General features: G+C 40.4%; 1 protein-coding gene across 1 annotated transcript; it reads right to left on the bottom strand.

Moving 5' to 3' along the window:
- Positions 1–5,614: 5,614 nt before the first annotated feature.
- On the bottom strand, positions 5,615–14,615 carry aldh8a1 (aldehyde dehydrogenase 8 family, member A1). The gene is made up of 7 exons (XM_044168052.1): positions 11,617–14,615; positions 10,351–10,498; positions 8,930–9,085; positions 8,686–8,835; positions 8,243–8,499; positions 6,943–7,104; positions 5,615–6,828 (listed from the first exon to the last, which is right to left on the bottom strand). The coding sequence occupies exons 1-7, from the start codon at positions 11,761–11,763 to the stop codon at positions 6,376–6,378; spliced, it is 1,473 nt and encodes a 490-aa protein (XP_044023987.1). The 5' UTR covers positions 11,764–14,615; the 3' UTR covers positions 5,615–6,375.
- Positions 14,616–14,773: the final 158 nt, after the last annotated feature.

Raw genomic sequence — 14,773 nt, 5'->3', positions numbered from 1 at the left:
GAACCACTTCAAGATAGAGGAACTATTTATTCAAGCATGAATCATTGTTGCCTGAGGATTTGAATTGTAATGCCTAAAAGTGTGCTTGCATTCTATAGCCATATTTAGACAATAGGCAACACGTTTTTATCTTCACAACAGTCTGCATCAGTAACATTCTGCTTATCTTTCAGATTTTTCCTAAACCCAAAATATGCCATAATACTTCCACTAAATTGTCTTGTGCTTTTTCAGTTACAATCCCACAGTTTCCTCCCATTTCACTCTTCATCTTTCCTGCAATAAAACATTGTCTTATTTCAATGTCACTTTGCCATCCAGAGTGCAAGGATGGATTGGCAACATTTCAAATGCAATACCAGACCTGCAGCCAGATCCAGAACTTTCCACATTGTTGTAATAATTACATGACCCTGTGCTCCATTTTACACCAAACAAAATCATCATCCCTTTGCTCTTTATTCTGTTTGTCCACATTGGTATAATTTCGCTTGGAATATACAGGACTGAGGAGCGTCAACCACAACAGGAAGATAACTGCCTCCCTTTAATTGTTTGTAGCGTGGAAGTAAAAAGAGCCAAAGTCCTGCCCTACTTTCAAGCTGTAGCCTCTGTTCAACTGGCTTCCCATGAGTCTTTAGCATTCAAGCACTGTCAAACCTAACAGTGTAGTTATTGAATGCTGAAAAATAATCCTGATAGGACCTGTGCTAAAAATAACAAAGCGGTCTAAATTCATTACTAAGTATAGTAGAAGATGTAACCCAATATCATTTCTCTGTTTCAAAGGAAAAATCCAGTGTCTCATGATGTATTTACACAATATGGGTAAGTACATTGTGGATGTCTGCCCAGAGGTAAAATCGGACTTTGGCTCTTTATTAGATTATTGGTGATATTAGTATACATTCCAGATGGTGTGAAGCATAATGCTGTAACTGATTTTTAATCAGGATAAACACAACATACACTCAGTTTGTCAAGAAGAAAAGATCTAGGCCACCACATTTAGGCAACTACAGTGTCGTGATGTTGATCAGTATCATATTAGCCATTTAGTCAAAATGTTACATTAGCATGACAAAACTTCTTAAAAGGAAATTAAGCAAAAGCAAAAATGCAAAATAAGTGTGCTTACCTAACTTTGTTAGGTAAGCTAATCGCTGGAATTGAAGACAATACGCATAAATAGCATGTATTTCAAATCAAATTGGATTCGGCAGATACAGGTGAGTTTCAGTTGGTGATGGTTTGTAGCCAAAACAAGTCAGTATCTGTCTGTCCACACAATAAAGAGATTTAAAACTTTTGACTGCGGCTCTTCAATTCATGTGTATTTTTAAAGCAGCACTTATCAATATTTTTATATGAATAAAGGGCCAAAAGACTATGTAATTTGAAAGGTGTCATGTGTAGTGATGAAACCACAGAGATTTGTCACCCAACTCTGCAGTTCTCCACAGCTGTATAGACCACTGTTGCTTCTTTCAGCTCATTGTTTTGGTTTTAAAAGACTGCAACTTTACTGTTGTCAATCAGTCTAACCACTCTCATCAGTGTTGTTTACAGAGGCAGCAGCTATTTTTCAGCCCTCAAAATCCACTGTACACTGCCTGCCCAATACCAAAAAAACAGCAGAAAAAGTTAGCTAGTAGCTAGTGTACATAGTGGAGCATTTAGCAGCTACAGAACCAGATATTTCCCTCAGGAGTTGATAGAGACGAAAAACAGAGCTAAAAGGACAGTCAATGCTTAACATACATTTGCAAGGTGGCCAGAAACATGCCAAATTAATGCTAATGTTGTTCTGTATTAGACAACTGTTTGCTAACACGTTCGCCATGTCAGCTTTATAAGGTATTAGTATGTCTGTGTTGTGTTTACAGTTTGTTTCCACTGCCCCCAAGTGGCCAAAAAATAACCTAATGCAGGTTTAAGGAAATATACAGAGGGATTTAATCATGCAACTTTGTTAGGTAAGCTAATCACTGGAATTGAAGACAATAATGCTAATAAATAACATGTATTTTAAACCTTATGACCAGCACTTCACATGTTACTTTGATTCAGTCACATACCTTTTCCTGTGCAAACTTTAGGTGAAAAGACAATTTTTTACCTGTTATCCAGCAGTGGGTTGCATCTTCAAAAGGATTTTCTTGATCCCATATATATCTACTGTCTTTCCAGAAAGATAAAATGTTTTCCCAAGGCAACATTTAAATTCGGCATTTCCACCTATGAAAAGGCCGCCCAATGCTAAATAGGATAAAAAAATGTAATCAAAGCGTAGGAAATGCTATGTGACCAAATCACAGAGTAACATAGCGACTGCTGAGGTCACATATAAATATGTTTCAGTTGGTGATGGCTTAAAGCCAAAACAAGTCAGTATGCAATGCAATAAAAAGATTTAAAATGAATGATGAGTGCAGGTTTCCAATTCCAGTTATCTGTAGTCAGCGGAGCAGTGAATGTTGCCTTTTTTCTCAGCATAATTCCACACATATGTAGGGCTTTTAAAAGCAATGACTGCAACCAATTCAATCTCTAAAATCACATGAAAGGGAAGACACATTTCTTTCTTATAAAAACATTAATGTAAGAAAAGTGTGAATATTAAGTACAGGGAAGGAAAGTTGTATCTGACTAATCACAACTTATCTTCTCATCAATGTCCTTGTCGTGTTCTTTTGAAATTTTACCTTGATAGGTACTGTATGTGGCTCCACCTTTAGCTGTCATTTCGCCTTTTCAGACAAGTAAATATACTGCACCTAACAGAGATTGACAGCTGCAAACATTTGGCCTTCTGTGGCAGAATAACTTTCTCTCTCTCCCTCTACACATACACATGGGGTTTCTTGGCTGAGTTTGCTTAACCTGCTTCAACTGCAGCATTTTCTCAGGACTCAGCTTCATCTCGGGGCTTATCTACCACAAAACCCAGGCCGCCCGCTGTGGAAAATTCCCTGAACCCAAATGTGACAGAAGGCCTCGAGACACAGGAGCATGGTGAGAGAAGGAGAGGCTGGTTATGAGAAATAGCAAGCTTGCTGTGCGTGACACATGACATTCAAAGTGAGAGAAAAGGAGAAGAAAAAAAGAAAAAAATCACAGCCAAAAGGCAAATGCCACAGCCAGGTTAAAGGGAAGACATAGGAAGACTGGAAACCACTGATTGCTGGTTTTGTCTTTACTGTTCCATATTCTACTCTGTTTCTCATAAGACCAAGAAAAGACCTTTCTTTTCAATGACCAAGCCCACAGCCTGTGATTTGAACTAATATCAGATATCAGATGGCATAGTGCACGAGGTCTTGTTAGTTTAAGCAATACGTGTAAACAAAGGAAACATAATGATTCCAGGTCACGTGAGGATTGGATTTCTCTCAACCTTTCTATCTGTTGCTTTTTTTCTTATGTCTTTGCTTCTCTATCTGTATCTCTCTCATACACACACATTCGCATATAGCCCTTTCCAAACAGAAAATCAAATGTTCCTGTGTGTACATTCAAAATTAAAACACATGAAAAGATAACATTTCACAGACTTATTGCACTGAGTTTTGGCCAAAAGAAGAGAGAAAACAGTTGTTGGCTGTGACTGTCCTCTACACATACATATCAATGAGAAGGCCCTCTGCAGGAGGTCCATCACATCCCTGCAGCCAGCATGAAACTAGATCCTTTATATATTCCGACTGGCTAGACTTTCCAGTTTCCTCGTGGATATAAAATGGAAGGATGCTCTGTTTTCATTTCTCCCTGTGCCCAATAAGTGAGGTGAAAGTTAAATGCTTGGTTTGGCTGAGGCTACTGACAGAGTCCTCAAAGTCACGTACAGCGGGGCGAGACCTGCTTCAGTGAGCCTTTTCCTTCTCAATGAAACATCCACAAGAGGGGGAGATGAAAGATAAATCAAGAAAAAGGGAGGAAACGGAGGAAAATGAAATAATTGCTGACTTACTCTGTTCCCTTTCTGTTTGTAAGACTATGACTTTATGGGTGGGTGTGCTGGTGCAACAAAACATGTTGCTTCAGACCTCCTAACCTGACTTTTGGGTGGTATTCATTTCATCACACGCTATGTTCTAGGAAGGCACAGGAGTCCGCGTGTGTGTATGCAATCATGCAGCGTGACTTAGCACAATGCCCATTCCCTAGCCAAAACACAGAGGGTGGGACACACACTGACTGTGGTAAATGTCACATACACCTCAACTGGGGACGTGATTTTACACACTCGTAATACAGATAGGGTGTACCCCTCGGGTACCCTCTTTTCCTAAACTGGCATGGGGGGGCTCAGGTGGAGCAGAGTGCAACACATGCTCATCTGCATGCATGATGTTCACTGCCCACATCAGTCTCATCTCACACTGCATTAAGTCATGATCAGATGTTTAGCAAGGAGAGGAGACATGTTTAGGGGGCAAAGAGGGGAGGGGCAGTGTGCTGAAAAGTGCAAGAGAAAACGTGACCAGGAGAAGATGAAACAAGCTGCTGGGGATGGTTTTGGTTGACAGATTTTGATCATTACTTTAAAAGAATATTTTAATTTTAATTACCTACTGTGTAAAGATTCATACTTTTGTGATACCCATCATTTAGTACATTACAAAGTATTTCCTTTTTTAAGAGAGTTAAAAATAAAAAATAAACAGTTAAAATGTGACTTTAACACCATTTCCCATATGAGAACACAAGGCTTTGAGGTATTTCACATCTGCAACAATTCATGACATGTAATGTAAGAAATATAATTTTTAGACACGCTTCGGCTTGGCTCTAGGGATGGCAACTTCGGTCAGTCCACCACTTTGGTCCAGACTGATATATCTCAACAATTGTATGGATTGCCATTAAATTTGGTAGAAACATGCATGTCCCCCTCAGGATGAACTGTAATAGCTTTGGCGATCCCCTGACTTAATCTAGCACCATCATCAGGTCAAAATTTGAATTTATCTAATACTTTGTTTAATGAGTGAATATCTGCAAAACTAATAACATTCCCATCAGCCTCAGCTGTACTTTGTATTTAGTGCTAATTAGCAAATGTTCAAACTACACTAAACAAAGATGGTGAACATGGTAAACATTATACTACTAAACATCAGCATGTTTGCATTGCCATTGTGAGCATATTAGCATGCTGATGTTAGCATTTATCTCAGAGTTGCGCTGTACAGTTTGAAAAATGTGTCTCCAGTCAGACAGTCAACCAGTTCACTCGGTTTGCTGAAATTCCTAGTTCTCTCTCCAAACATGTTGTCCCACCACCACACGGGACAGCTTATCATTTATTCACCTTTCTTACGTCAGCAGGTCGGACATAAAACAACTCAATGTAAAACTATGAGTACATAAGGCTTGCATGGCGTAAAAAATTCTGACAGAACAGACTTTGACCAAGTGTACAGCCATAAAAGATAACATCACAACACATGAAAAGTACTAAGTGTGCTGTGTTGTGAATCTTTGTCTGTCTGCAGACATGTTTTATTGTAACAGACCAAGAATACGACGTCTATCTTTTACTAGATACTATTAAGAGTTACTGCATTCCACTGAAAACGATGACATAACTCAGAGTCCGAGGTACAACATGTAGCATTTATATAAGATGTTTTAATTTGAGACAAAAGTTGTGTTACAAAACAACTGAAAAAATACCAGTATATCCATAAAGTTTTGTTCTGAGGAACTGATTTGGTTTTTGGGTTTGGTTAGCCTGAGGCACATACTGTACCAGTTCTCTTTTCTATTAGTATTATCAGTGTTTGTATGCCTTCTTTTCATAATGATTATGTTACTTCCTGAGGTGTCATGCAGGACACGCACCTCCAGTGTAAATTTTGTTGGAGGAAGGATGTTGGATTAAGTTGCTGTTCCCAAATTCAGAAATTGTACTCTTGACTTTGAAATTGCCAATAAATAAGCTTTTTGCCTTATCTGGTTTTACCTTTACCTTACTTTGTCTGTACTTTTTCAAATGTTATGCCCTAACACGCTACGCTTTTCAACTGCTCAACAGTGGTGGTACAAAATATTCAGCAAAGAATGAAAAGGGTATGAATATTATAGTGTTTTGCTATGTGATATATTTCCTCTTCACTAGACATTTCTATTGGATCTCTGCTAGTTTATTCATGTGTATTGTTCCATTGTGACTTTCTCTGACTTTTGTATTCTACAAATGTGACTTAATTATAGGCTCCAGTAATCCAAGGAGGAGAAATTTGTTGTTGAAATTCCTAAGAGTTGCTGACAGAGGTTGATGAATGTCAAGACTAACTACAAACCTTTCTCAGAAACAGAAAATGTTCCTCTAATCAAGACTTGCCACCGCTGCCTTTTTTCTTTCCTCCCTTAGTGTTTGATCGTGATACTCTTCACCTCGGTGAAGAAGTGGTAGGAATCCTGCCCTCCTCTCCTCCCCACACCAGAGTTCTTCATCCCTCCAAACGGCAGGTTCAGATCTCTCACCAGCCAGCAGTTGGTCCAAACCAGACCTGCCTGTAACCGCTTGGCCACCCGGTGAACCTTCCCCACATCCTGGGACCACACGGTGGCCGCCAGACCGTAACGCACGCCGTTGCCCTTGGAAACTGCCTCATCCTCGGTGTCAAAGGGGCGGACGCAGGTGACGGGGCCGAAGATCTCCTCCTGCATGACGCAGGAGCTGTCAGATATGCCTGAGATGACAGTGGCCGGCATAAAGTAGCCGTTGGCGTTGCGCTCAGGGAGGTCCAGCTGGTCAACCCCCTCACCACAGTGGACGATACCGCCTTCAGATTTGGCGAGTGCTACAAAGCTTCGAACCTGGGGATCAAGACAAAGAGGGATTTCAACTTAAAGTATATGTGTATTGAAAACAACTCATCTTTATAATTGGAAAATTGTTCTTTCACAGTATTTAACACTTTATTTCATCACCTTCTCCAGGTGCTCTTTGCTGATGAGCGCTCCGTTGTTATTGCTGGGGTCAGAGGGCACACCTGTCTTCCACTTCTTAGCTGCAGCCACAAACCTTTCCAGGAACTCGGAGTAAATACTCCTCTCTACATAAATCCTACTGGTGCACAAGCAGATTTCTCCCTGACAGAAGGAAGGAAGGGCAAATAGAGAGGATTTTGACTGAAGCACAGATTGTTCAGGACATTGTTTTCATGCATCTACCTATGACAAAATATGGGCCATGATCTCCCCCATGTGGACAAATAATGTCACTGCATCCTCATCACATAAACATAACAGTTCTTCATACAGATAACAGCCTTCATTTCATAGACATTAACAATAAGAATAAGAATAAAACTAATCTTTACTTATGTAGCACTGAGATTAAAAAGATTAAAAAACAGATAAAGACCATGGCCAGATTAACCTGCTAGAGGGCCTGTGGAAAATGAGCTGCTGTGCCCCTTTGAACTTCTGTTCTGTTTAATTTTTGCTAGAATACTTCCTGATAACCAAGTTTGCTGTGTGTTGAAACACACTGATTTAGAAATATTCACCGTATAAGCTCAAAACTGAAATTGAGTTAGTTCTTAAAAAGTTTGCTTTTGACACATATGACTATCTTAAGGGCAGGGCCTCAAGAAGAGGAAATCAAGTAGAACCATCCTTAAGACCCTTAATGGAAAAGTTGGACATTTTGGGAAATACGCTCATCCGCTTTCTTAGTGAGAGTTAGAGTTAGCTTAGCTTAGCTTAGCATAGCATAAGGACAGGAAATAGGAGGGAAAAGCTAGCTGGGCTCTCTTCAAAAGTTAACGAAATCTGCCTACAGCACCTCTAAAGCTCACTAATTAACACATTATATATTGTTTGTTTAATCTGTACAAAATCTTGTCTGGGACCAGTTACAGCAGAGACTCCAGGAAGTTACTGGACCCAGCCAAGAAATACGTGTCCGTTTCCAGTCTTTCACAGTCTGTTCACAGTAGTTTCATATTTACAGTACTGTACAGATATAAGAGAGTGGTATCAATCTTCTCATCTGACTCTAATCTAATGTGTTTTGACAAAAAGATACATCTTTTTCAAGGTCCATTTACTAGCTTTTAACTGACTGCAAGGACTCCAACTGGGTTACCCGCCAGCCTTGATTATAACGCTCACAAGGGCATGTCAAATACAAAACAAATGACAGCAATTGTAAAAGCAATTAAAAGACAAACTAAAAAAAGTCTTAAATAGAATCTTAAAACACTCACTAACACTCTTTACTTACCTGATTGGAGAAGCTGGAGCGAACCGTGGTCTTGATGCATTCGTCCAGGTCTGCATCAGCAAAAATAATGGCAGGGTTTTTACCTCCCAGCTCCAGTGAGAGCTTCTTACAGTAGGGGGCGCTCCGCTCTGTGATGTGCTGGGCAGTTGCCGTGGAGCCAGTGAAGGAGACCAATGGGACGTCAGGATGGCCAACAAGGGCGTCGCCTGCTCTCGGGCCAGTGCCAAATACGATGTTGACTACTCCTGGAGGAACACCTGCAGAGATGGACAGGTTTATGTATCCATCATTCATCTCTTATTACTCATAATAAAGTTAACAGTGTAGAAATAAACATTTTTTGATTGTAATACTATAAAGTGAAGAATCATGTTTATGTGCAATAATTCATGAGAGAAACCTTCGAACTTCTGTGTGAGTAAATGGATTGCTATTGCACCTACCAGCCTGCTGCATCAACTTGCACATCATCCAGGCAGTCACGGAGGTCATCTCACTGGGCTTTGCCACCACTGTGTTGCCCGTGGCGATTGCGGGTGCAATCTTCCAGGTCAGCAGGTACAGGGGGAGATTCCAGGGGCTGATCAGACCAGCTACACAACAACAACAACACCACCGCCATTTAAAAACACATAAAGCACAAATATAACATTTACAGGTTTTAATGCAAACACTATGAGCTCTCACCCACTCCCACAGGGCAGCGGATAGTGTAGTTCAGGCAGCCCATGTGGTCCATCTGGCTGCAGTCGGTGGTGTGGTGGAGCACCGATGACGCAAAGAAGCGGAAGTTGTACGCCGATCGGGGAATGTCCACAGTCCGGGCAAATGTTACTGTTTTACCTGTAATGTTACACCGATGATGTGGAAGGGATGAACAGCAGAGAATGATACAACACTAGAATGATTTAACTAATGTACAGCACTATGTTTGTGTTTTATTTAAGTCATAAGCATTCGGTTTAAAATATGCCTTAAAAACACCAAGATAACAGATAAACCATGCAGCAACTTTGTGTGATGAAACACTGATCAAATACTTCTATTAATTATATCCAGCTTTCCTACTATTATCAGAATGTCCCTTTCAACCACACTTAACGTCCATGACAAAATAGTTTTTGATGACCTCTTGACCTTTCGTCTTGTGCCACCAAAATGCCAAAATTTCAAAATGTACTGTGTGTAAGAAATATCAAAACTGACATGAAATTGACTGAGCATTCATGCTTCCCAGGGCGTGATCCCTGTTTATTTTGGACAATGTTTGAGCTTTCCTCTAGTGCCACCATCAGGCCAAATGTCAGCTTAGTGCACAATATATCTCATAATGTAACGCAGATTACCATAAAATTTAACCATTAACATTGAGTACTTTCATGTTCTTTTGATTTTAATGACCCCATGTCATGACCCTATTTCCTCTGGCACCATTTTTATGCCCACGACTGGTACAAGCTAAAAAATAACTACATCGTCAGAATGCTGTTCACTCTGTCCGGCACATGTTGTATTATGGCATGTCATTAACATAAAAAAAGGAATTCAGTCACAGGAACATTCAGAAGCAAATCTGTACAGTTCATCAAAGTTTTAGTGAATCACTTATTATAAATATCGCTTAATACCGACCAAATAATTGTAATAACATGTTTGCGGCAACAATGAGTTGATTAATCAATAAGTCGATCGGCAGAAAATGAATCGGCAACTGTTTTAATAATAGATTAATAGTTTAAGTTCATTTTCAAGACAAAAATGCCTAACATTTTAAGGTTCCAGCTTCTCAAATGTGAGAATTTTCTGCTTTCATTGTCTTACATTATAGTAAACTGAATATCTTTAGGTTTTGGACTAATGGTCGGACTAAACATGATATTTGAGGACATCACCCTGGGATTAATCTATAAAATAATTGGCAGATTGGCAGAACTCTTGAACAGAAACTGCATATAAGGGTTTTGAAATTTTGGTTCAAAATTAAATTCAAGCATTTGAGCATGCAGTAGTGTTGAAAACAAGCCAATTTTGACCCACTGACCAGTGTTACTGACTACCTGACTGATAATCTGATTTGATACAACATGTGTTAAAACACTATAAGACACCTTGGTCTCTGGACTCGGCTTGGGCAAACTCCTCCAGGTGAGCTTCCAACAGGTCGGCCAGCTTGTTGAGGACCTGTGCTCGCTGCTCGGGGCTGCGGGCAGACCAGCCGGGGAAGGCTTCTGTCGCTGCTGCCACCGCGGCCTCCACCTGCAGGCAGTAAAGCACTGAGAGATTAGCACATCGTTCTATGTGACTTTCAGCCCCCCCTCCCCTCTCGATTTTTCTTGTGAAATACTGGATCCCTTCACTGCTTCCGGCCTCTAAAAATCTTTCAAATGAAACAATTAGAGAAGGAAAAAAAAAATCACTCTTTGCTTGAACTCACATCTCATGTCCACATTGAGGCCACAACCTGTGCAGAGGGGTCAAGTACATTGTATATACTGGGAGAGTCTGTGTATACATTTTGATAATGGCTGAAAACTTTGATTTCACAAAATACTACAAGAACAATGAGAATGATTAGGCCTAAATGATAACTGGCTATAATCTCGCCACCGTTAAGCACAGTATATTAAGGCTTATTGACATGTGTGATTTATGTGTTTAATGATTACTTGATTGTTGACTCTGTAAAGAGCAAAGGTGCTTCCCTCTGACTATAAGCTCTCTGAAAATGTTTCACATGCAGCATCTGAATTAACTAACTGGATCCCTGTTCAACAAAAATAAATGACACATAGAAATGCACTTTGCTGTTCATTTGCTGGGCCATCTGCAACTCTGTGCAAAATAAAATCTCGTTTAAATACAGTAACAGCTCTTATAATAAAATGCAATACAGCACAAAAACCCTGCAATAAAGACTACCTTTGTAAAGCTTATGCGAGTATGATTATTTTACAGAATGGGGAGGTAAACAGAAACACAACGTGAAAAACACTGATACAAAGACAGCAACGCAAATGAGTCACACTCGGTCTCAGAAATTGCAACATAGGCCAAACCCAGACCAACACCCTACAGCCACCAATAGACCTCATGTGACCAGACACATATTTCATAACATTTGTGGCAATTCAGAAATGACCAAAGGGCTACACTTGTGTGAAAACCTCAACAGAAGCTCAACATTAAAGCTTGTATGTTTTATTGCAGGGCTTTTGCAGCAAAGGAAAGCACCCTGGCCTATGACTTCTACGCACTTGCATTCACTGTCAATACACTTTAGGCTTCTGCATTGAAAGTACCAAATGCACAGTGCAGTATAATAAAAAATAAAGTTATATTGGATGACCCCTCTCCTGTGTATGAGGATGTCCCACCTCCTCCTCGCCGCTGTCAGGCACTTTGCAGTACACCTCTCCGGTGGACGGGTCGTAGGAGTCGATGTGACTCCGACAAGGGACGAACTTCCCTCCGATGTAGTTCTCCAGAACCAGGTATGAGCGCTGCTCAGTGGGTTTCGGCATGGCTGTCAACCGATACTACCAAACTAATACAAAAAACAGAGAAAGTGACAGCAGACTGCTGCAGGCGATGTCTCTATCCTCATGGATCCAACTGCCTTGCACTGATCCTCCCACTTTACAGCGGCCTCCTTGGCACGTTTCACAATAAAAGCATTGTGGTAGGCTACTTAGTGTTCATTAAAAAATCTTTCCAAAGCAGGTGTAGAAATTAATTATACAAAAAAAACATGAAGGTACAGGTATGATAACTTGCGGTCATTTTTGGTGGGACTTGTTTTTTCATTGAGCCCAGTCTGGTGTGACATGTAGACTTCTCCATTGTGTCGACGTAAACGTTAAGCTTCTAAGGTCATCTTGACCTTTGGGAACAGAAGTCTACACAAGAGGTGAGATTGCCCTCAAAGTGCTCAGGAAACATGTCTACATTTCAACTGGGCAAACTCCATCTGCTGAAGATCACGTGATATGATCGAAGGCTCCAGAACAGCTACTAAACGGACCTCGAGGTGAGATAGTTTTGTTGCAGCGATAGAAGAGCAGCGGGCCTGTGGGATCAGTACGGCCTGCCCAAGGCCAGGTCTCTCTGCTTTAAGACTTTTTTCCTATTTAAAAGTTAAAGATCAACACTCTTCATGGTCACGTGCGGGCTAACTGGACATTACAGGGGCTAAAGCTCATATTTCAAGTTTTGTATTCCCATGAGCACAAGGAGAAATGCTCGCCCACACTGGAAGGGCCACGGAAGAACTCACCTTTCTGTCATGACAAAAGTGCAAAAGTAAACTACATACTGTTGTCCACGGGACATGTTAAGAAGAGTATGGTGCCTTGAGGGTTTGTTTTAGGTTTGCGTACACAAGTTTGACAAAAACTCACTGTGACAGTCAGTTTTAGAAAGTACCTATTCAGAAAGGCAGCTTCTGGTGATGACGCCACAGCATTACTCATCCATTTACAGAAAAAGTGATTCACCATCATGGTATGGGCCACCAGCATTAACAGCATTTCTTATTATCATCCTCCTCTTGCCTCAGCGCCCCCTCAGAGGTCTGTAAAGACTATCAGGCTTTGTATTTCAATGGTGTTCCAAGGTGACTGACACATATTTGACTGCATAATTTTATGTATTTCTGTGGCTAGCCTGCTGAAAGCTGCACTTTTGCACTAATTAATTACACACTGATCTGTCTGTGTTGTGAATAATTCTCAAGCATGTTCATGAATGCCTGTGTGCATCTGTTTGTGTAGTTGACCTTGCAGGATACTGAACGCTGCCATCATGTGGCAGCTGAGGGACCTACTGTGGTAGAAATTCCTTTTCATGAGGCTTTTGACTGGGTTGAATTAAGAAGCCACAACAATCACTGACATGGACACTTACAGTCCAAAGTGTCTTTCAGTCAGTGTTTGTAAGTATTTACTTGATCCAAATGTTGTTCTGGAATGAGTCATCACGGTTTTGGAGACCTTGCCCCTGCCACGGTGTATAATTTTGCAGTGTTTGTGACTGATGCCGTGGCAATTCAGGCAGCAACTATGGCAGCTGTACAAATGAGTCATATTAAGTTAGATGAATATCAATTAGCAGTATGTGTCAACTATATCAGAGATAGTGGAATCACCTAAAAGCAGGTCCACAGAGGACAGAACAAAGTTTGCATGTATTGCAGGGTTACTGTATTGCATTGTACACCATTTCTGTTTTTCTGTCCATTCTCTGCATAACTAACCTTAGCCAACTTTCATGCACAATGTGTTTCCTGTGTATGCATACAGGAACTAAAGAGATTGCTGTTAATCAGAGACATAATCTGGCAACACATTGTCACACGTTTTTGTAGCGGGAGTCCTGCAAAAAAGTTATCTACAAAAGATCCCACCCCGGGAAACCTCCACAAATGTAAACACACTATCTGCCATTATATACATCTGTATCTGATTGGAATTCTTTTTAACCTCAATTGACAACTCTTTACCGCTATTTGATTCTTTTAATTTGTCGTGTCTTCCCCCCGAGGGTGTCACAATTACTTTTTGTGAGTGTATGGCATTTGCAGACAGGCAGGGTACACTTTTGTCTCTCTTGATTCATAATCCACATAAAAATCAATATAATTGATTGATCCTCTCAGAGCTCTTGAGCTTTTTTGAGTTTATAAACTGTTAAAGACTTCTCAAACACATCTACATCCATTTTTTTCCTAGTGGAAAACAGAAAAGCATTGAGCTCTTTTTCGCCATCTCTCTTAGGAATTAAAAAAGATGATGAGATAAATGGGAGCTTTATTTATGACCAGGATGGTGATGCCTTTGAGCTGCATAGACAAAATAAAGGCAGAAACTGTTTGTCTTGGGATTCATATCCTTTCACTCTTTGCATCGATTAATCATTAATTAATAAAAAAAAATCGTTAATTAAATTCTGATCCCCCTCTGATTCCTGTCTTTCTGACACCACTTTAACTGAAAATCTTCGTCTCTCCACCATCTCAACAATTACGAAAAAGTTAGCAAAAACTGGAAGTGCTGAGCAACTTTGTCCACCGCAATTACACATGCGTATATCACCTCAGAGTCCACAGCTAGAGACAGAAAACAAGTTTACTTTTAAGTGTAGTGAGTGTTTTTTTAAACTCCGTATGGTGCTGCAGAATGCCTTAAATACCAGCATCAGTGATGTGTGTTTGTGGTGCTTTCCACTCCAGCGGGAACAACCCCAGCTGTGTCACTGTCAAACCTGACGAGAAATGATCACCTCTACATTTTCGCTTCCTACTTACTTTTACATATGTACTTCGACAGACAGACAGAAAAAAAAAAAAAAGAAGTTTTTCCTCCACACTTTGGTGCCACAGTGTTTGCTGGCATGCAGGATGCTCATTTTCACAGACTACATGCCGTCAAGCTGTCACAAGGCTTTAAAAGGATCTTTTTCAGTTGGTCAGAAAGAGACAGTTCAAACTGCTGAAAGCAAAACTCAAACCAGAGATTACCGATGTCATGTTCATTT

Source organism: Siniperca chuatsi, linkage group LG16, assembly GCF_020085105.1.
Source record: "Siniperca chuatsi isolate FFG_IHB_CAS linkage group LG16, ASM2008510v1, whole genome shotgun sequence".
Classification (NCBI taxonomy): domain Eukaryota; kingdom Metazoa; phylum Chordata; class Actinopteri; order Centrarchiformes; family Sinipercidae; genus Siniperca; species Siniperca chuatsi.
Note: the sequence above shows the minus strand (reverse complement) of the source record. Positions and strands in the feature narration are given on the sequence as shown.

Bases quoted from the DNA above. Each gene is read 5' to 3' on its own strand.
- aldh8a1 (XM_044168052.1), bottom strand. From the start codon at position 11,763: ATGCCGAAACCCACTGAGCAGCGCTCATACCTGGTTCTGGAGAACTAC. The intron at 8,836-8,929 runs GTGAGAGCTCAT...GTTGTTGTGTAG, and splicing joins CCGCTGCCCTGTGGGAGTGG to CTGGTCTGATCAGCCCCTGG. The intron at 8,500-8,685 runs GTAGGTGCAATA...CCATCTCTGCAG, and splicing joins CAAGTTGATGCAGCAGGCTG to GTGTTCCTCCAGGAGTAGTC.